General features: G+C 41.5%; 1 protein-coding gene across 2 annotated transcripts in view; it reads right to left on the bottom strand.

Moving 5' to 3' along the window:
* Positions 1 to 21,796, bottom strand: part of ACAP2 (ArfGAP with coiled-coil, ankyrin repeat and PH domains 2) — a 333,281-nt gene that overhangs the window by 23,389 nt on the left and 288,096 nt on the right. The window contains exons 18-19 of one of the 2 annotated variants that reach the window (XM_069213160.1): positions 19,046 to 19,138; positions 5,983 to 6,176 (exon numbers count right to left, since the gene is read on the bottom strand). In XM_069213160.1, the coding sequence (XP_069069261.1) occupies positions 5,983 to 6,176; positions 19,046 to 19,138 (287 nt within the window). The remainder of the gene's footprint in view (positions 1 to 5,982; positions 6,177 to 19,045; positions 19,139 to 21,796) is intronic. The other variant, XM_069213161.1, reaches the window with a different exon arrangement.

The following is a 21,796-nucleotide window of genomic DNA, read 5'->3' as shown; positions in this document are numbered from 1 at the left end:
CCATCAAGCTCCCAGGTGTGGGAAGAGAGAGAAAACATACTCTTCGGGGAAACTACATTCTTTCCTACTTTCTTACAAAAGGCAAGAAACATGCTTAGGAAGTTTCACCTATACATAAAAATCAACAAAATCATCCCCTTTTCCTAAACATCAAGTATATGGGGTGACTCTGCCAAATGGAGAAAAGCACATTATTTGACAGCTAGTGAAGAAAGTAGCACAAAGCCAAACTGGTAGAGAAGAACACCACAACACGTTAGATGGTTTCTGCTTGACAGGCATAGGGCTTGGCCTCTGATGTAGCACCTTGACAGAAGGTAACTACAAAGGCCTCAAAGGAAGCTTGATAACTGTCACATGAGGGGCAGAGGGGGCCTACACTGTGGAACCACAATAGTCTAGATCAAGGTAGGAGTGGTACGGGGACACAGACCCAAATCACTATCCACCATAGAAGCAGCATCCAGAACAGCAGTGTCATTCTAGTCATTAAAATGTTGCATAGCCTGGTCAGAATCCTTCAGCTTAGAGGTTGACTGGGTAAAGAGATCTTGTAGCTTTTGAAATATTGCCAAGTATCCAATTTTCATATCAATAGATGCTATATACCATTGAGGATTCCAGAGAAGATCAACTGTGTACCTTTTGTGAATTTGAGAAAGAGGGATGCTGTAATAAAATGAAACAACTCCAAGCCCTCGTCCAATTATGTGGATCAGCATCCTGGGATTAGGAACACTGGCTGTCTTTGGGAAACTAGGAATGCCGCACCCTATGCAGGTGAGCTAGAGTGTTAAATACTTTAGTCACACCTTCACTAATGACCAATGTAAAAACCTGATTCGTAATTGTGATAGGGTCTGACATCATATGAGGCACAAGTTCACAGCCATCATAGAGATTGTTTAGCTTTACAGATGATGTTACAAAGTTAAAAGAGCGGAATTTTATTGGTAACACCCCAAAGTCCGTACTGAATACAAGAAATCAATTAAATAAACTGCGAAACAATGCAAGTTCAGGATAGGGTATAAAATGTAGGAAAATTAAACTAAGCTAAACAAAGCATAAAAGGCTATATTTTTATGAGGAGGAAGACCATTCAAGCACCGGTGTACATCAACATCATGCAGACAAAATCAAGACTGATCTCTAAAAACATTCAGGCAGAGGATGTGCTAGACTTTGTTAAAAAAAAAAAAAAAAAAAAAAAAAAGGAGGAGTCTGCAGGAGGACAGAACCTATTAGAAAACTGAGAATTCCAAAGACTTGGATTTCAAGATTTGTGGAGGTGAATCTAAAGAAGAAATATTAACTCGAAGGTGAGACGCTTGACAGAATCATCCACAATAGCCTCTCTAAACGTACAGGTGCTAGATGCCATTTTGTGTTATCTATTGCAACTCTTTTCTTTAAACATTTTCTTTATTTAATTTTTCAGTGTTACAACACAAACCAGAAAAACTAAAGAAAAGGAAAACCATTTACCAATATAGCCTGCTTCGATCACATATCTATTGCATGCAATTAAATCTGATGGTCATCGCACATACATGAATTACCAAGGCTCCTATGTCAGGATGCAGAAGGTAGTTTCAAATCTGATTTGTGTTATTCTAAATCCCCACATTTTGCAAGTCTGCAGAGCATATGGATCCCCTCACCTCTCTTCCCCAATGTGCGTAGTCCAAGAAAAATCCTAGAGCCTAATTTTTATGTTGGCGCTATATTTACTCTGTTGCAACAGGTATACATACTGCTAACATGAAGGTCCCATTGCCTGATTTAAATGTGGGCGGACCTTCAGTTTGGCTCTGGTGGTGACTACTCAATCACTGCCATAGCTAAGCCACTCTGAAGGCCACATAGAGTAAGGACGTTCAGAGAAATGGCTACATGTTCACCCACCCAATCACGATGGTGGACTTCCAGACATTTTTATTTTTTTCTGTCCGTTATCACCAGCCAAACTTGTGCAGTGAGATGCAGAAAAAACACAAAGCTCTGCTTGGTTCCTGCCAATGCTTCATAAGTGACCACCAGCTTGGCAGTTATTTATAAATTCAGCAGCTTAGGCCACCAGTAGGGCAACAGCGGTATTTACTTTTTCGCCATGGCAGAACAACCCAAAAATAAATCGGGCCAATAAACATTGTCCATACCAGTATTCAATCTTGTTCATCATCTGGGACTAGGCTTGCCTGGTGTGCTCAGCAGTACTTGCCAAATGCTCCCTAAATATCTTGAGGTCTATCCGAGTTTGACAGCAATGTAACATATACCTCAGTAATCTGTTTACACCAAAGAGAAGCCAGGAACCCAGTTGATCAGGGTCTATGGAGGTCCTAACAACCACCCCAAAGCTGCTTGCTCTTCACTAATTAGAACAACATTGCTGTGAATCATTTAATGTGTTTTGGGATATTTGCCACATTTCTCAACTGCATGACAATTGCTTCAATTGATACACTGTAGGAGAGCATTTTATTGAGTTTCACACCTATGGCTTGATGGTACAAGATATACACATCAGTTCCGTGGAACTCATTCAAGCACAGAATCCGGAATAGTTACTTAGAAGAATCAAATAACTAATAATATATAAAAAAAACATTCTGCATTCAATAAATGCTGATGAACAACAGAGACCAGAAGGAACAACAATGGATGCTGATGGTTTTCTGTAAATTACATACATTGGCAAATCATACCCAGTAATCCAAGAGTAAATGAACCAAGTACAGACGATGCAATGCTCAAAAGTGAAAAAAATGTTTAAAAACACATATACATTAAGACACTGTACAAACCCTGATTTTGCAAAATATTCATCAATATCCATCTTAGGGTGCTGTATGATAATTCACAGCCCCTACTGCTATCAATTCAAACAAAAACCAAGGGGAGGGGGCGAAGAGTATGTTGACTGTATGGCTTGCTGGCAGGCTGAAATAACTGAGAACTCCCAACACCGGGTGCATAAATTCTGCATAAGGCATCATGCATATGGGTAGATATTTTCCAACTCAGTATTCCTTCTGTGTAGTTTCTCAGTTATCATTTAAATTCTAGGCAGAAATTCGCAGTGTATTAACCAATGTCTGTAATTAGGTGAAATGAGTGCTCAGAAGTAGGACCAATTAACCTCAGAACACTGTTCCCCTATTTCATCTCCCCACTACTCCATCACAAGCAAAAGCATGTCAGTTCGGCTTGTGGAAAACTATTTACAAAAATGTCTTATTCGTTTCCTCGTTCTCTCTAGTCTGGTGGTGCTAGCGAGTGGGTCTAAAGCCATACGCTCCTCAGGTAATGCGGATTACAGTGCTTTTGTAGCATTCCGACGTACACAAATATCTAATGGCTGGTCTTGGCTAGTATTTTGAAATGTGTCAAGGGTATAAACATTTGATTTTGAAAGATTTGTCCCACTTTTGTTTCTTTAAAGTACATCTCACAGTGTGATCCATTGTTGGGAAGAGGGTAATTTTGTTCAGAAGGAGCATCTGTGGCGAATATACAGGAGTATCTCAAAGTTCCTGTGAAGATATTCTCAGGCTTTAACCATATATGCGACCATTGACATCCCTCTGCTTGAATATGGAAACCTCTCATATGGGAGAGTAATCATTATTCCTGGTTTACCCCCCCCTCCACCTCAGCTACAATGCGCGGTAAGAAGGGAGAGGTAAGGTAGTAATATAAGTGATATAATTCAAAGTCTGCTTCCGCTTCAGCTACAATGCCAGGGGAGACGTAAGGGAGCAATACAAGTGATATAATTCGCAGGCCGGTACACCAAAGCCACCCCATTGTATGGCAGTGTTAATGTTGTCTATTTAATATGCAAACTTTCCCCAACCTTAACTAATCTAGCCAGATGGTCAACCTATATTGAGAAAAATGAACATGGCGATGAGATAGGAATATTAGTCAAAAGATGTAAAAAGCATTCATCAGCATCTTAATGATTGAGATGTGACACACATTGCAGGAGCAATGTAACCTGTTTATCTATTTGCATGGATAACTTAACTTTTGCTGGCCAATTGTTGTTATAGAGCTTAAGCCCATCAATCTATATATATTTATTCCGAGGTATTTAATACAATCAGTGCACCACATAAGGGATAATGGCATAGCAGCCAGTATAAGTGAAAGTGCTTTAGATTTCTCCAAGTTGATGTGTAGACCTGACATTGCTCCAAAATTAACTACCACCCATAGCAATGGTGACAGATTCCCCTACTCTATCTTTACACATAGCTAAGTTTCCAATCACCTCTTCTAGTACTAGGGGAGTACCTACACTTTCCTTGTCTAGGTACACTAGTGTTATAGCTTGCATACATTGCCTCAAAAGTTTTTAATCTGAAGGATCCTTTGTGGTCCACAGCCATTTAGAATACCTCAAACTCTTTAAATACTTCCTGCAAACCTGTTACCTGTTGGCCCCATCTACTGAATACTGCTGCTATTGTGGTATGCTGTTGGTAGCCCTCGAGTAGCCATGCCAGTTCACCTGTCCCATATGTCTTGGCCCATATATACTTTTCATGAAAGACCACCTCTCAATCTGCTAAATCATTAAACTCTTCTACAGCTGTCTTGGGGCCTGCCTGTGCTCTTCCATCTCTTGGGGCGCCCTGTATCTCTCTCCAGGCTAGAAATCTTCTGTTCCAGCATGTATAGTTTGTCTGTACTTACTGAAGCACCCCAACTGGTTCCTAGATAGGTTCACTATGCACCACTGTCTCAAAGGCTTCCCCAAAGAGGGTCCCAGGGATTCGCACTGAACGTAAAATATTCTGTTATAGCCATAGCTATGTCATGCTGTGTCCATCGGGAACCGCCACTTCTCTTGAAATTCTTAATTATGCAAAGTCTTCAGATTTGCATGGGCATGGACAGCACGATTTACATGGTAATGATGACCCTCTTCCATTATAAGTCTATACCAGTGCTCTCAAACGTCTTAGAACCACAGCTCAATTTTTAGATTGACTAACTTGCATAACCCACCTATCTATAGTGAACACTGAGGCAATCCATTTTTTAAATGTAATTAAACCATCACGTGGCAATGCACCTTCATTTAAAGACAGCAGATTTTCTATTGAAATGGGCACTAAGTTTGCAGTGACATACAGATTACCTGATAAAACTAATGATGTGTGAATATTTATTTATTGTGCATCACCAGTTATTGTGTTTTTAATTTGATTTACTCCCATTAACATTTTTGCTTAAATCGCATTTCAGAATTACAAAAAATTTGCTTCATTGTTGCTTTCCTAACTTCTGAATCTTTACAGTGCATTTACAGTTATTTACAATTTGTTGTGTTATAAAAAATGTCATCCTACAGCCTTTCCTTTCATACTCCCTGTAACCCAGCAGGTTTGTCACATAATTCACTTTCCTTTTATATCGCTGAACGCAAAGTTTAAAAACACCAATCCCCATGTAAAAAAAAAAAAAAAATCAGCACCAAACTGTCAGAAGATATATCTTGAGGTTTAATCTCTGTCAGAATTTAAAGACATCTTTTTATTTATTGCTTGGACTTTCACAACCTACCAAAAACTGCCTCACGACCCACCAGGGGGCACCCATCCACAGTTTGGGAAACCCTGGTCTATAACATTGTCATGGAAACGCCCAAATGCATTAAAACGCCTGACCAAATTGCACAATTATTTGATGATTTAAATTTCAGGTTTGGACTATAAAAGTAACAATAAGGAACAGCAATGATAGTAAAACAATGTCCACAACTGATTCAAGTAGGACATTTTGAGTCACAGTTTTAAAGCTGTAACTGGTTCTGCCTAATAAACTGTACTTTAATTGAGAATGTATTTATTAATCAGAAAACTAACTGGAGGGCCATGTAAATCCTACTAGAGCAACACAATGAAACCAAACCTACTCCAGTATTGAAGAAAATCAATTCACAATATGAATATAAATGGCCCATACCCCATGCACGGCTTGAATGAGTGGTGTTGTGTTGTTTTCCTCTTCATTCACCCAGTTAACATCTGCGCCATGTGCCAATGCTTCTGCCATATCAGGAAGGCTTTTCTCATGCGCAGCTCGATAAAGGTGTAGTCCCGGATGAAACTTTTCTGAGTCCTGAAATACTGAAGAATCTCGCTTCTCGACCTCTATGACTATAAAGTCAAAACGAAATGGACAAAATCACTAGGTGTTAAACAACAAAACAACCTTCAGTCCCTCCAATGGCAGAATATATTGCTTACTTTGTTTAATATAAACAGGTTTATTTATTGATTACCTTTTTGAACTTTGACACTTCTGATTATATATGTATTGATAGGGCAAAATAAACTCCCAAGTCTAAGGTGATAATGTTTGCTAAATTACTTTTGACCATGATGATTTATAGTAAGTGAGTTCAGGGGTGCATTTGGTTGCAAGACACAGACTTTAATTGTGAGTTTGCAGGAATTCAGTGCTCAGACTCCTGGCAGCAGTAATTACCAACAGTGCCTGGAACCGCGTATAGAATTCCTTCAATTATAAGTTAGACTGCTCGAAATAAAAAACTGGACCAGGCATTACTTTGGAGAATTATACAACACATTCCTGATTTCGAGGGTTTTCACAAAAACATTTATAATTGATCAGATAATAAATGATTGCAGGATCTCAGCGTGAAAGGGGTGTGGGCGGTCGGACACAGGTGGAGAGAGTGGGTAGTGATGTTGGGGGATGGTATAGTGAAATATCAAATGGCAGAGGGGGAAGCATTACATGCTCCAAAATGCCTTGGCTGAGGATAGGGTAACTGAGCAGGCTACAATACAGCGCTTCCCAAAGTGATTTTATCGGCCTGTAAAATTGAGTTTGGCGTTCCCACACCCGGGTGATTCGGGTGCGAGACTACCAGGTCACTGATAATAGCATACAGCATTCCACTCCCACCTACTTTTAATTGTAGCCATATCTGATAGAAAGCATATACTTTCATAATAGTACTACTAGAATTACAATAGATCAAGAAAGGAAAAAAGAAAGGGTATCCCACTAAAGAATAGTTTCCTCCAAAACAGGACGTGTCAAAGCATCTTCTATCAAAAGGAGTCCTGCACAGGTGCACGCACAACATCAATAAAACTCTCAACAAGAAATAAAAGCACCACATCAACACCCTGCCTGAATCTCCAATTCCACACTCGGCAAACAAGCGCAATGTCATCAACCTCTTCTTTAGTGAAAAAATAAGATCCAAAAACACAACAATTCTTGCGCCACCTCCAGCAACCATCCCTTCATGCTTCATCCACAGTGGTCATCCTTCAAACATCTATCTTACACAGAACTCATATACAGCTTATGATACACAAGTTTGTTTGAATGCCTCCTTCTCTCCAGACATCCAGTACCTCAAACGCTTCCTTATGATCATCCAGACCTGGATGTCCAGCGCCCACCTCAAGGTTAACTGCACCAAAACAGAATTCCTACTGTTCAAGAAGGGCAACAATTAAAAAATGTATTGGAACCACCACCTTTACCAAATGGAAAGTCATTCTGATTCACCCTAGACACTGAGCTCACTGTCAAAGTCAGCCTGGTACCAACTTTCTCTACTGATAAAAGTGAAAGCAGTCCTCCAAGAATGCTACTTCACAACTGTTGTTCAAGACCTATTGTTCATGCATTTGGATGGTGGGAATGGCCAGCTCCATTACATCTGAGATGTCACACTGTGCAAAGTGCAAAAAAAACAAGCAAGAGTTTGTAGCAAAGTGTCAGTTTTTGACATGGTCAACCTTTTGCTTGGTAATTGATGCAATTTTGACAGGACTTGCACTGACTGGGTTCCTGCTAATTATGTCCATAGTGACAAATCTCTTTCCCTAAAACTGAGCAATTGTTCCTCCAAATGGCAATTTCTTATGCCCTCTTTAAATCCCTAGTAAATTGTACCCCTGGAACCCAGAGTATGGGTACCAAGGGGGGTCCCTAAGGGCTGCAACATGCAGTGTGCCACCCATGGGGACCCCTCACCTAGCACATGCAGACTGTCTTTGCAGGCTGCGTATCTGGGGACAGATAAAAGTGAAAACTCGGCATGGCATACAGCCTGTGTGCCCTGTCCCCTAACACTGCGTGCAATATATGTAAGTCACCCCTACAGCAGGCCTTACAGTCCTAAGGCAGGCTGCATTATAATACATGCGGGGGCATATCTGCAAGAGCAGATATGCCCCTGCTATGTTTTAGTTGATTCTTATACATAGTGAGTGAACAGGGAAGCCATTTTAAGTACGTGTGCTGGACACTGCTCAATATAAGTTCCCCAACTACATTATGGCTTCATTGAAAAAAGGGAAGTTTGGTATCCAACATCTAGTATTAATAAACCCTCTTTGTTGCTGGTGATTGAGTTATTAATACATGCACCCAGAAGCCACCTTAGAGGTGCCCCTAAAAAACGACCAACCACCAGTGTGGGGACTGACTAGTTTTAGCCAGCCTGCAACAACCAGAAAAGCCCCTTTGGGGTGAGAGCCTTTGCTCTCGGCTGGTCAAAAATAAAGCCTACTCTGGGCAAGGTGTTCATACACCCCATCCAAGAGGATGACCTGCGTATCTGCATTCCAAGGCAGGGTGCTTCAAAGAAGCCCACCACTCTTGGTATGCAGATCTGGCTTCTGCCAACCACCTCTGCCTCCCCCCAATGCCACAGGGACCATTTGGCACTGGGACAGGTGGGAAATGTAGTATTCAGAGAGGTATGTCCACCCCTCAGGTTAGTTCCACCCCTACGGTGAGCTGCATGATGTGGACATCACATTTAGACTCGTCCTGCAAACTGCTGTTTCTCCAAAAGCCTGGGAGGCCTGTCTGCCTTAAACAAAAATCCAGGAACTCATGTGGAGTAGCTGAGCTGTTTCCCTGCATCTTCTTGGCACCCCAAGAGAACTGGAAGGACTCCAGACCACTGAAAACCCGACACCTGGAAGCACCACTGCACCTGTGCCACCTAGCCCAAGCTAGTGGGCCAATGGTGCCAATGTGGTTCCCAAGCCCTCCAGAGATATAGTCCACCTTGGACTTGCCCGCTGTGGACTCACCGACGCCACCAGCAGCCTCTGCCCACAGGCCCTGCTCAACCGCAGGTGTTCCTGGTGGAGAAAACCTGACACCTCAGGACACCGCTGCACCCGTTGCCCCTGGCCTGTGGCGAAGAGGACCGAAGGTGTCCCTTAATAGCTAAGCATCTCAAGACTTGAACCCACCTGTTTGTTCTCCACGGCTGGACCCTGTGTTCAAACCTGCAGCCACTTTCCAACTGGACAGATCCCCGTTGACTAACTTTGGGCGCTGATGCCATACACCTCTACAACCGGCCGCCCCAGTGCCACCCGGTGTGACCTGTTGGTGTGGTATTGACCCTTGCCCAATGCTTACCAAAATTTCAGGAGATTGGCCAAGTAAGTCACTGTAGCATACCTGTTTGCCATAATTGTTTTTCCTCCATAGGATAACATTGCAGCTTCCAAAAATTGCACTGTCGATTTTTCAAATCTGTAAAGATTTTTCTTGCAAAACGTACTTACCTGATCGTATTCATTCTGGTGCCTAAATATATATATAAAGGTACTTGTTATTTTTGTAAATTGGTACTGATTTCCTTCTTCAGTCGTGTGTCATTTATTGATTGTGTGTGTATTTGCAGAAGTCGAACACTCCTCTGTCATAAGCATAAGGCTAGTCGACCACAGTACCCCCTAAAATAAAAAGCACCTTGGGATTTCTAGAGCAAGCCCATGTCTGCTGGTAAGGGAACCCCATGACTCTTTGCACAATATATCTCATTTTGGTATATCATATAAAGAGCTAGCTTTCTACAGAGTTCTTCTCCTTTTGTGCACGGAGAATCTAGGAGAATCCAGAACAGCATTCCCTGCATTTATCAGAACTTCCTCAACTCTGCTTTATTTTAGGGGAGCACTAAAACACAATGTATCACAAGAAAATAACAGTCCACCAGCTCTCAGAAACCAGCTACATTTGAAATCATACTTGGACTGAATTTGACTTTTAATAGTGCATATATACAGTGCATACATACAAATACTACATACACATACATACTGACATTTCTGTCAACGTAAATTAAACAGCATTTACATTAAAATAATTCAAAGAAGCCGCCAGGTTAAATCTTTGTCAACACTTTGCAAAGAAATATAGATGGCAGGATTTCTTTGAGAACAGGAGTCGCACACAGAAAGCATTTAGCATATTTAAAATATAATGTATGTCTTGAATTGATGGGCAGCCTTCAGCACCTGAGTGAGTTAGTTCTAACTGTGTTTATTATAATTAGGAACTGGATTAAATTCACAAAAAATGACTTATCTCAAGATTTAAGACTGAGTTTTAAACACACAGTTATAACACATTATCTCACAGTAGTCATCGGGCTGTGATTTAATACAGATTCTCAAACACACAGTTGGATGACATACTCTCGTAATAGTAATCTGGCTGCCTCTGTTGAGAAATCCATGTTCTGAAAGTGATCACAGGCCAATCAGAAAATATTGAACACCCTTGCCGTAGTCTCCACTATCCTCCTAACTTATAATTTCTACAAATCAGGAATTAGGACCATAAGAAATGTGTATGTTTCGGATTTTCATACTTTAACAGTAATGGACATATCTATAAGAGAGGGCAGAATGTCGAGCCAAGTAATTTGCATGTAGCAATACAATCCTGCAGGGCTCTCCTAACACAAAAATGCAGACACCACACTATTTAATTTAAAGTGTTTCCTCTCCCGCAATGAAATTAACTTACTGTCAATTCACTTTGCTACACAAGGTGCTAAAAGAGGCACTCAATATATTTTTATTGAAGCGACCATTACCACTCACTGACCCTCGTGCAACTGATGAGAGAGCGTGACAGACAGGCCACTTATTGCCCCACTAGTGTCACTTCAGGCATCCATTATAAGTGGTACCAATGATACCTTTCCTATTATTGGTTTTGGTTGGCTCATTTGTGCTATAGTGAAAACAAAAGTATTTTCTACATCATTTAGCTCAACCTAGAAACACAGTAAGACACCGAAAGGCCCAGTAACTCACACAGTAGGAACTGAATGCAGCAAAGTATAAAAATATGATAGGCAAAGCCATTGGGAATGTTTCATAGAAGCTGTTATCTTAGCACTATGACGCAGTATTAGAAGCGACAGAAACCACAGAATAACAGAGCATATTGAACCAAAACTTATTTTATGTCCTTACTGGTACCCATAAAGAGGGGCCTATCAGGTAAATGGAATCTTGGGATCATTCTGGATGTCACAATGAACTCACAATTTAAGAGCTCCCAAAGGAGTTGTGTTTATTGCTGTTACAAAATCCTGGTATCCAGAGGTTTTCCCACTAAGAGGTGCTGACACAAATAGTACACTATTGTGGGGGGCGTAAGAGTTGGAGTCAAGTGGAGAGAAATCAGCCACAGTACCCAAAATGAAACTGAGAGAATCTTGCACCCTAACTTCATTTCATTGCCTGAAATAATGCAAAGTAGTTTCCCAGTATGGATTTGTCTGTTAAAGAAGCAAGATTAAATACTAGAATCTTTATGTGACAAGGGCACCTAAAATAATCTACAAGCATAATCTCCAAGCCCCCAGAACAGTTAAAGATCTCTGTCATTGCGGAAGCTATAGATATCCTGAATGGGTAAAGTAAGCTTCATCAAAATTAACTTTCAATATGCTATGCGTTCCTTAACAATAATCATGGCTTGTGCCAGAATCAAGAAAGTGTTTACAAATCGTGCAATTCACTGGTTCAACAAATGTCCAAGGATCTCAAGTTCAGATCTTTGCCGGCCCTCCTTCTGTGGGCTGGTGGTCCCCGTCCTCTTCATATAATTGCAGCAAATCTCAAGGGGAACCCCTGACAAACAATCATTTCAAATAAAAGAAGTGTTAGCTCCTTTGCCTTTGGACAGCCCAGATCTTTTCCCCCAAGTTGAAAGACCAGTGAATTTAATCCTCCTCAAACTGACTGCCAAAACTCTGACTTACAGAATAAAGTGACCTGCTGGCCCAGACTGCCTGCTTCTCTACCCCAGTCACCGCAATCTTTGCCAACCCTATTTGCAAGCTAGCTTTGAACCCAATTAATTTTCACAGATTGAAGATAAGAAGACTTGTGACAGTGGGTCAGCGAGATTAGGTTGGCACATCACTAAAGCCTTCTTCGAATGGAAGAAGATGTAATGTATCAAAGAGACACAACTCTTCTCCTAGGTTAGGCAGAAAGATTCCAGAACCAACCGTCTTACAATCCCTGAACGTATGTCCCAATATCCAGAATACAGAAATGTGCACGCAAATTCTATACCATTCTTCCCAGTGTATCATCCTACAACTCTGTACGTACCAGTGAGAGTTAGTTCTGCTAGAAAGCTCACTGCTAACATAGGATGGATGACATGGCCTAGGGCCTCTTCCTCCGATCTTTACCAAGCAACCGGAAAATGCCTACAAAGTTCTTTCTGTGTGGTACCTAACTCCACCAGACTAAGTACAATGTGCCCTAGGGCTTGTCTATATATTGGTGCAAATTCAGATAAGGGTGCATGTCTCACATTTGGTAGACTTATGTTTTACTGAAACGTACTGGAACTAAATATTCACCCAGAACTTGGATAAGATTATGGTCTACTGAGAAAACCAGTACTGTTTCAAAGTGCACCTAACTCTAGGAACTAGTATTCATAGTACTCAGATCTGGGCAAACCTATCACCCCTTAACTAGTGGAGTGGAGGCTCCTAAGTGGTTAACGCTTGAAAATGAAACAAGAGCCCTTGGATTGAGACATAACGATCTAAGATTGAAAACACAGCAATACTGAAAAAAAACACTATTATCAGCAAGGGATCAACCTTGTCAGTTCTGGGAACCCTGGTCACACTTTTTGTCATATGGATGAATATTATACACCAAGTCTCGAGGTCTGCTGCCATAATGGGCATCCAGCAATGTACATAGCCTCAGACCCGTATATACATGCTATTCTTCTGCCATATTGGACAATGTATGTACTATTATATTTTGCCTTGTTGCTTAGGTCTGAGTGTACATCTGTTCGTGGCATTAGTTGCTGCAGATTCACATGCTGTGCAAATCCCGCCATCTGGTGTTGGGCTCGGAGTGTTACAAGTTGTTTTTCTTCGAAGAAGTCTTTTCGAGTCACGAGACCGAGGGACTCCTCCCATTTAGGCTCCATTGCGCATGGGCGTCAACTCCATCTTAGATTGTTTTCCTCCGCAGAGGGTGAGGTAGGAGTTGTGTATGCTAGTAATAGTGCCCATGCAATGGAGTAATGTACATAATGTAGTTAAAAGTAATATATTTCCAAATTTACAAATGTTCAAGATCAACTTCTTAACGGCTACAGGCTTCCGGGGAGGCGGGTGGGCGCATGTGAATCTGCAGCAACTAATGCCACGAACAGATGTACACTGGGTAAGTGACATTTTCCGTTCGATGGCATGTGTAGCTGCAGATACACATGCTGTGCATAGACTAGTAAGCAGCTATCTCCCCAAAAGCGGTGGTTCAGCCTGTAGGAGTTGAAGTTGTTTGAAACAATGTTCGTAGTACTGCTTGACCTACTGTGGCTTGTTGTGCCGTTAACACATCTACACAGTAGTGTTTGGTAAATGTATGAGGCGTAGACCATGTAGCTGCCTTACATATTTCGGTCATTGGAATGTTTCCTAGAAAGGCCATGGTAGCACCTTTCTTTCTGGTTGAGTGTGCCTTTGGTGTAATAGGCAGTTCTCTCTTTGCTTTAAGATAGCAGGTTTGAATACACTTAACTATCCATCTAGCAATGCCTTGTTTAGAAATTGGATTACCTGTATGAGGTTTTTGGAAAGCAACAAATAATTGTTTTTTTTCGACTTAGTTTTGTTCTGTCAATGTAGTACATTAACGCTCTTTTGATGTCTAATGTATATAGTGCTCTTTGAGCTTCAGAGTCTGGCTGCGGGAAGAACACTGGTAATTCTACCGTTTGATTCAAGTGGAACGGTGATATAACTTTTGGTAAAACTTTTGGATTTGTCCGTAGAACTACTTTATGCTTGTGTATTTGAATAAATGGTTCTTGTATGGTAAATGCTTGAATTTCACTCACTCTTCTTAGAGATGTGATGGCAATTAAAAATGCAACTTTCCATGTTAAGTATTGCATTTCACAAGAGTGCATGGGCTCAAAAGGTGGACCCATGAGTCGTGTTAAGACAATGTTGAGGTTCCATGAAGGAACTGGTGGTGTTCGTGGTGGTATAATTCTCTTTAGTCCTTCCATAAACGCTTTTATGACTGGTATCCTAAATAGTGAGGTTGAGTGCGTAATTTGCAGGTAAGCTGAAATTGCGGTAAGATGTATCTTTATGGAAGAGAAAGCTAGCTTTGACTTTTGCAAATGTAGTAAGTAACTTACGATGTCTTTGGCAGATGCGTGTAAGGGTTGAATTTGATTATTATGGCAGTAATAAACAAATCTTTTCCACTTATTTGCATAGCAATGTCTAGTGGTAGGTTTTCTAGCTTGTTTTATGACCTCCATACATTCCTGTGTAAGGTCTAAGTGTCCGAATTCTAGGACTTCAGGAACCAAATTGCTAGATTCAGTGATGCTGGATTTGGATGTCTGATCTGTTGATTGTGTTGTGTTAACAGATCTGGTCTGTTTGGTAGTTTGACATGAGGCACTACAGAGAGGTCTAGTAGTGTTGTGTGCCAAGGTTGTCTTGCCCATGTTGGCGCTATCAGTATGAGTTTGAGTTTGTTTTGACTCAATTTGTTCACTAGATATGGAAGGAGTGGGAGAGGGGGAAAATTGTAAGCAAATATCCCTGACCAGCTCATCCATAACGCATTGCCCTGAGACTGATCTTGTGGGTACCTGGATGCGAAGTTTTGGCATTTTGCATTTTCTTTTGTTGCAAATAGATCTATTTGTAGTGTTCCCCAATTTTGGAAGTATTTGTTTAGTATTTGAGGGTGAATCTCCCATTCGTGGATCTGTTGGTGATCCCGAGAGAGATTGTCTGCTAACTGGTTCTGAATTCCTGGAATAAATTGTGCTACTAGGCGAATGTGGTTGTGAATCGCCCAATGCCATATTTTTTATGCCAGGAGACACAACTGTGTTGAGTGTGTCCCTCCCTGTTTGTTTAGGTAATACATTGTTGTCATGTTGTCTGTTTTGACAAGAATGTGTTTGTGGGTTATTATGGGTTGAAATGCTTTTAGCGCTAGAAATACTGCCAATAGCTCTAAGTGATTTATGTGAAACTGTTTTTGCTGAGTGTCCCATTGTCCTTGGATGCTGTGTTGATTGAGGTGTGCTCCCCACCCTATCATGGAGGCATCTGTTGTTATTACATATTGTGGCACTGGGTCTTGGAAAGGCAGCCCTTGGTTTAAATTTATACTGTTCCACCATTGAAGCGAGGTGTATGTTTGGCGGTCTATCAACACCAGATCTAGAAGTTGACCCTGTGCTTGTGACCACTGTGATGCTAGGCACTGTTGTAAGGGCCGCATGTGTAACCTTGCGTTCAGGACAATGGCTATGCATGAGGACATCATGCCTAGTAGTTTCATCACCATTTTGACTTGTATCTTTTGTTTTGGATACATGGTCTTTGTTACATTGTGAAATGCTTGAACCCTTTGTGGGCTTGGAGTGGCAATCCCTTTTGCTGTGTTGATTGTCGCCCCTAAGTATTGCTGTGTTTGACACGGCAGAAGGTGCGACTTTGTGTAGTTGATTGAGAAACCTAGATTGTGGAGAATTTCTATGACGTACCTCGTGTGTTGTGAACACTGTTTTAGCGTGTTGGTTTTGATTAACCAATCGTCTAGGTACGGGAACACATGTATTTGCTGCCTTCCGATATGTGCAGCTACTACTGCTAGGCATTTTGTAAAAACTCTTGGCGCAGTTGTTATTCCGAATGGCAACACCTTTAACTGGTAATGTACCCCTTGGAATACAAACCTTAGGTACTTTCTGTGTGAAGGATGTATCGGTATATGTAAGTATGCATCCTTTAGGTCGAGTGTTGTCATGTAGTCTTGTTTTTTGAGCAGTGGGATTACGTCCTGTAATGTCACCATGTGAAAGTGATCTGATTTGATGTATGTATTTAATGTTCTGAGATCTAGTATAGGTCTCAGACTCTTGTCTTTTTTGGGTATGAGAAAGTACAGAGAGTAAACTCCTGTCCCTTACTGTTGGTGTGGTACTAATTCTATTGCTTCTTTTTGTAGCAATGCCTGAACCTCTAGTCCTAGAAGATCTATATGTTGTTTTGACATATTGTGTGTTTTCGGTGGGACGTTTGGAGGGAATTTGAGAAATTCTATGCAATAACCATGCTGGATAATTGCTAGGACCCAAGTGTCTGTTGTAATTTCCTCCCAATGTTTGTAAAACTTGGTTAGTCTCCCCCCCCACAGATGTTATGTGTTGGGGATGTGTGACTTGGAAGTCACTGCTTGTTTTGAGGAGTTTTGGGACTTTGGAACTTTCCTCTATTCTTTTGGAATTGTCCCCCTTTATATTGTCCCCGAAAACTTCCCCGCTGATACTGGCTCTGGTAAGTGGGTCTTGTTTGTGAGGTTGTGGGTTCTGTGCTTTGTCCTCGAAACCCCCCTCTAAACTGTGTTTTTCGAAATGTGCCTCTGCTCTGTGGGGAATAGAGTGCGCCCATGGCTTTGGCCGTGTCAGTGTCTTTTTTAAGTTTTTCGATCGCAGTGTCCACCCCCGGCCCAAACAACTGCTGTCCGTTGAATGGCATATTCAGCACAGCTTGCTGTATTTCTGGTTTATATCCCGATGTACGCAGCCATGCATGTCTCCTTATTGTTACTGCTGTGTTGACAGTTCTAGCAGTTGTGTCTGCAGCATCCATTGCTGACCGTTTCTGATTGTTGGAGATACTCTGTCCTTCTTCTACTACCTGCTGCGCTCTCTTTTGGAACTCCTTGGGCAAATGTTCTATAAAGTGTTGCATTTCGTCCCAATGGGCCGTATCGTATCTGGCCAACAAAGCCTGTGAATTGGCAATACGCCACTGGTTTGCTGCCTGTGCCGCCACCCTCTTGCCTGCTGCGTCGAATTTTCTACTTTCTTTATCTGGAGGTGGTGCATCTCCTGAAGTATGTGAGTTTGCTCTTTTGCGCGCTGCCCCTACTACAACTGAGTCCGGTGTTAGCTGTTGTGTGATGTACACGGGGTATGTTGGTGGCGGTTTATATTTTTTCTCCACTCTTGGAGTAATGGCCCTTCCTTTTACAGGCTCTTAAAACACTTGTTTGGAGTGTTTTAGCATTCCGGGTAGCATAGGAAGACTTTGATACTGGCTGTGTGTGGACGACAGTGTGTTAAAAAGAAAGTCGTCTTCAATGGGCTCAGCATGCAGGCTGACATTATGAAATGCCGCTGCTCTTGACACCATCTGTGCGTAGGCTGTACTATCCTCTGGTGGCGACGGTCTAGCTGGATAACATTCAGGACTATTATCTGACACTGGTGCGTCATAAAGGTCCCATGCGTCAGGGTCATCTTGACTCATTCCTGTATGAGTTGGGGATTGCATCATTGGTGGAGTGACTACCGGTGATGGTTGCGGAGAGCATTGTGGAGATGGTGGCGGGGTTACTTGTTTAGCCACCTTTGCCTGTGGCTGCTTGTCTTTTTCTTGAAAGGCAAGTTTGCGTTTCATTTTAATCGGAGGGAGAGTACTGATCTTCCATGTTTCTTTTTGGATATGGAGCCTTCTTTGTGTATAGTCTGGCTCTATTGTTTCCAATTCCTGTCCAAATCTATGTGTCTTCATTTGTGTGGACAGTCCTTGTTCCTCAGTGTAGGAACTTGTCTTCGGTTCCGAGGCCGGATGTTTCGGTATGGAAACCTTTTCGGCTGGTTTTTTCGGTTCCGACGAAACCTTCTTTACTTTTGGCGTCGTGGTCTCTCGGTGCCGACCCATTTCGGTGCCGCTATCTCGGTGCCGAACCTGCTCGGAGCTACTATCTCGAGCCCGAGATTGCTGTGTGGCGGTATCTCGACCGGAGTCGGATGACTTCGCCACCAGCGTGCCCTTTTTCGGTGCTGATGATCGGTCACCTATTTTTCGGGTTAAGCCATGGCCTGTTGGCGGTGGCGTCCCCTGGGCTTTAGTGGGTTTTTCGTGAGTTTTGTGTTTCGACGTCTTACTCACGGTTTTCGGCGTTTCTTCGGGATCAATCTCATCCGAGTCCGATTCCTGGATGGAGAATGTTTCTTCCTCCTCCTCGAAACGCTCTTGTCCTGTCGGCGCCGACGCCATTTGCAGTCTCCTTGCTCTTCGGTCTCTTAGTATCTTCCTGGACCGAAACGCTCGACAGGCTTCACAAGTATCTTCCTTGTGTTCCGGCGACAAACACAAGTTACAGACCAGATGCTGATCTGTATATGGATACTTGTTATGGCATTTTGGGCAGAAGCGGAATGGGGTCCGTTCCATCAGCCTTGAAGAGACACATGGCCGGGCCGACCAGGCCCCGACGGGGGATCGAAAAAAAACCCAAAGGCCACCGGAGCTCTTCAAAAGTCGGTGTCGATCTGTTGTAACTAACCCGATACCGAACGCAAACAATACCGACAAATTTTCCGAGATTCTAACTAACTTTCCGACCCGAAACACGGAGCGAAAAGGAACACGTCCGAACCCGATGGCGGAAAAAAAAAAAATCTAAGATGGAGTCGACGCCCATGCGCAATGGAGCCTAAATGGGAGGAGTCCCTCGGTCTCGTGACTCAAAAAGACTTCTTCGAAGAAAAACAACTTGTAACACTCCGAGCCCAACACCAGATGGCGGGATGTGCACAGCATGTGTATCTGCAGCTACACATGCCATCGAACATATATATATATGTCATAAAGAAACTACAATAAATCAAGACTGACCTGGTTCACACAAACTGTTTGAGGATACAGCAGAGGCAAGAAGTTCTCGACTGCCATCTGAACTGAAGTGGATTCCACTGTCATTGCTTTTCACTATCAAGAAAAAAATACAAATGTTTCTTTCTTCCAGTTCACTGCAGCCAGTGATCTATTTATAACAAAAAACAGACCTCAAAGCACACCCATCTTTCTGAAGTTGATGGAGAATGATTGTGAGTTAATTGTAAAATGAATGTTCAAGATAAATTTAGCAGGATTATCAAAGTATCCTAAAATTACAAGTTATAACAAAACTAAATGCAGAAAAACTGTGATATTATGACAGGAAAGTAAAAATAAGATGGCTATACTCGACTTTTTATGAGAAATAAACCTAAAGCTGATACAATGCTCAACAGTAGACAATGGATCCGAAAGCAGACTTCACATACTCTACGAGAGTAGTATTTACTACTACGTAGTTTTGAAGAGGTATCAAAGTAGGAGAAGAGTGAATCTAGTTCATCAGGACAGAATAGAGACTCCCGCCTTGCCGCATCGCTTTTTACAGCAACCACTGGGGGGCATGTAAGTTAGCAAACCAAAAAGACAGGCAGTACAGAAAAAGGCAGGAGAAATTGATACTTTAAAAATCGAAATAAGAAGAAAAACAGGAGGAAAGGAGGAGGTTAGTGAACTATTTATCAAATATGAAAATATGGACTTCTCACCATAAACCAAAGACTCATGCATCAGAAAATGTAATAATCTGATTTAGTAATAATCCTTTAGAACAGCCAAAAAGCTATTAAGTACAATATTTACCTAATAGGACCCCTTCTCAATCAGACACAGGTTAGTAGGCTATACAAACAATGAAAGTAATACTGTCAAATTGCCTGATTGCAAAATGTAAAATAACTGCTAGAGAGGTTTAAGGATAAATACCACAAGGGTAGTCCTCCATGTTTGGTGCATTGAACTCAATCTGTCACACAATGTCAGTACCGTGGGCCCATCAAACTATTTAAGTATGTATAGGTAGGTATATGGTATTTCTGCAGCTAACCCCTTGCCTAAAGTGCCAATAAATTTAGGACTGATGAAAAGCAATGGATAGTGACAGTTGTAAACACATATTTATACCTGTGGAAATCAAAAGCACACAGGTAGAATGCAAGCTTTGCCCCCCTCCACACTATCTCAACTATACTCCTTTATACTACTGTGAATGGAATACCAATTCAGAACAAGAGATTACATCCATGTTCATTCCTATCATTCTCAGACCTTAAGAAGGCACCTGTACTAAGAAAATAATTTATACACAATGGTATAGAGATTACAGTTGCTCCCCAATCCCGAACTGGGTCTATCCAACATGTAATATATGTCATAATATGTAACATGCTATTTATAGTGCTCATTCATGGCAGGATAATGCCTTTCGGGCACAATGGACTTTGAGTATTGGGAATTTAATGTGTTGAAAACTTCAAGAATGGGGTCCCGGGAGTTATTTGAATCCGCTGACTTGTGCAAAGTATTGCTTGGAAGCTTTGATGGGAATAATCTAAAGTTTCACACAAAAAGGCTGCTTGGTCAAAAACCTCTGGAGATGGAAGTAGTTCATTTGTGTAACACTTTGTACATGATTCAATTGTGACCTTCACAAAAACAAATGTGTTCCAATAAATCCTTGTAGTATTCAAGAAGGATATTAAAACCATACTCGTAAGGCATAGGTTTGGGTAGCAGAATTCATCAAAGTGATCCCCCTCCCCTAAACAGTCTCCACATAAGCTCAAATGAATGAGCTATGTTGTGGAGCAATGGCACTAATATGAGACGTGTTAAACAATCCTCATAAGACTACCCACACTAGGGAAGGAATTGGTGTGAATGAATGACTACTTCAGAACTAGGCTACTGAAAGGTCCATCAGTGGATGATCATGAGTAAACAATTTGCATATATTAATTTAGTGTTTTTTCTACACTGTAAAAACATACTGTGGGTTCTGGGCATCATTTTAAGCTACATCAGACCTATGGATCATAAGCATATGTCTGGTAAGGGGATGCCATTAATTAAAGAGTATAGAGTTTAAGGAAAAATCTTCAGAGTCTCAGCAAATGAGGGTGGTAGTTTTGTGTTGAACGTATCAAGAGATTAAGTACAAATAACGGGTAGCCTTATTAACCGCACACAAAAAGTGAACCTGATCTTTTTAAAGCAAGTCAAGGTAGATTTGATTGTACACTCAGGGTGGAAGTCAGCTATTACGACATACCGAGTTTGATAGACCCAAATGTTTCAAAGCTCTTAGCCATAGAGAGGATATTAGACATGGTGTTGGAAAGGTATTTGGTGATATTGCATGGATTTCGTGAAGGTTTACTTTACTAACGGGAGAAAGCTGATTTCTTCAGGATGTTTTGGAGGATCTGTTAAAATTCAGCCTTGCTCAGGGTATCATTACCAATTTAAGGGAAAGCCCAACAGACCAAAGCCAGATGTTTAATTTTGAAAACTTAATTAAGATACTTTTTTACAAAAGGTGTTAATGGGAGTTTATATTTAGACCGGACTCTGGTTAATAAATATATGGTCTACGTTGCTGCTTGTATTTCAGGAGTAAACCATAGTTATTGTTTTATTAAGGTCAAATTTGTTGTAACCGTTTCCAAGACGCATAGAAATTAAGTGAGAGAAAGAGAAGCCTGAGCTAGGGTTTGAACAACTACAAATATCGACAATACTGTTCGAAGT

This window comes from Pleurodeles waltl, chromosome 11, assembly GCF_031143425.1.
Source record: "Pleurodeles waltl isolate 20211129_DDA chromosome 11, aPleWal1.hap1.20221129, whole genome shotgun sequence".
Taxonomy (NCBI): domain Eukaryota; kingdom Metazoa; phylum Chordata; class Amphibia; order Caudata; family Salamandridae; genus Pleurodeles; species Pleurodeles waltl.
The sequence above is the reverse complement of the archived record's forward strand: the minus strand, read 5'-3'. Positions and strand labels throughout refer to the sequence as shown.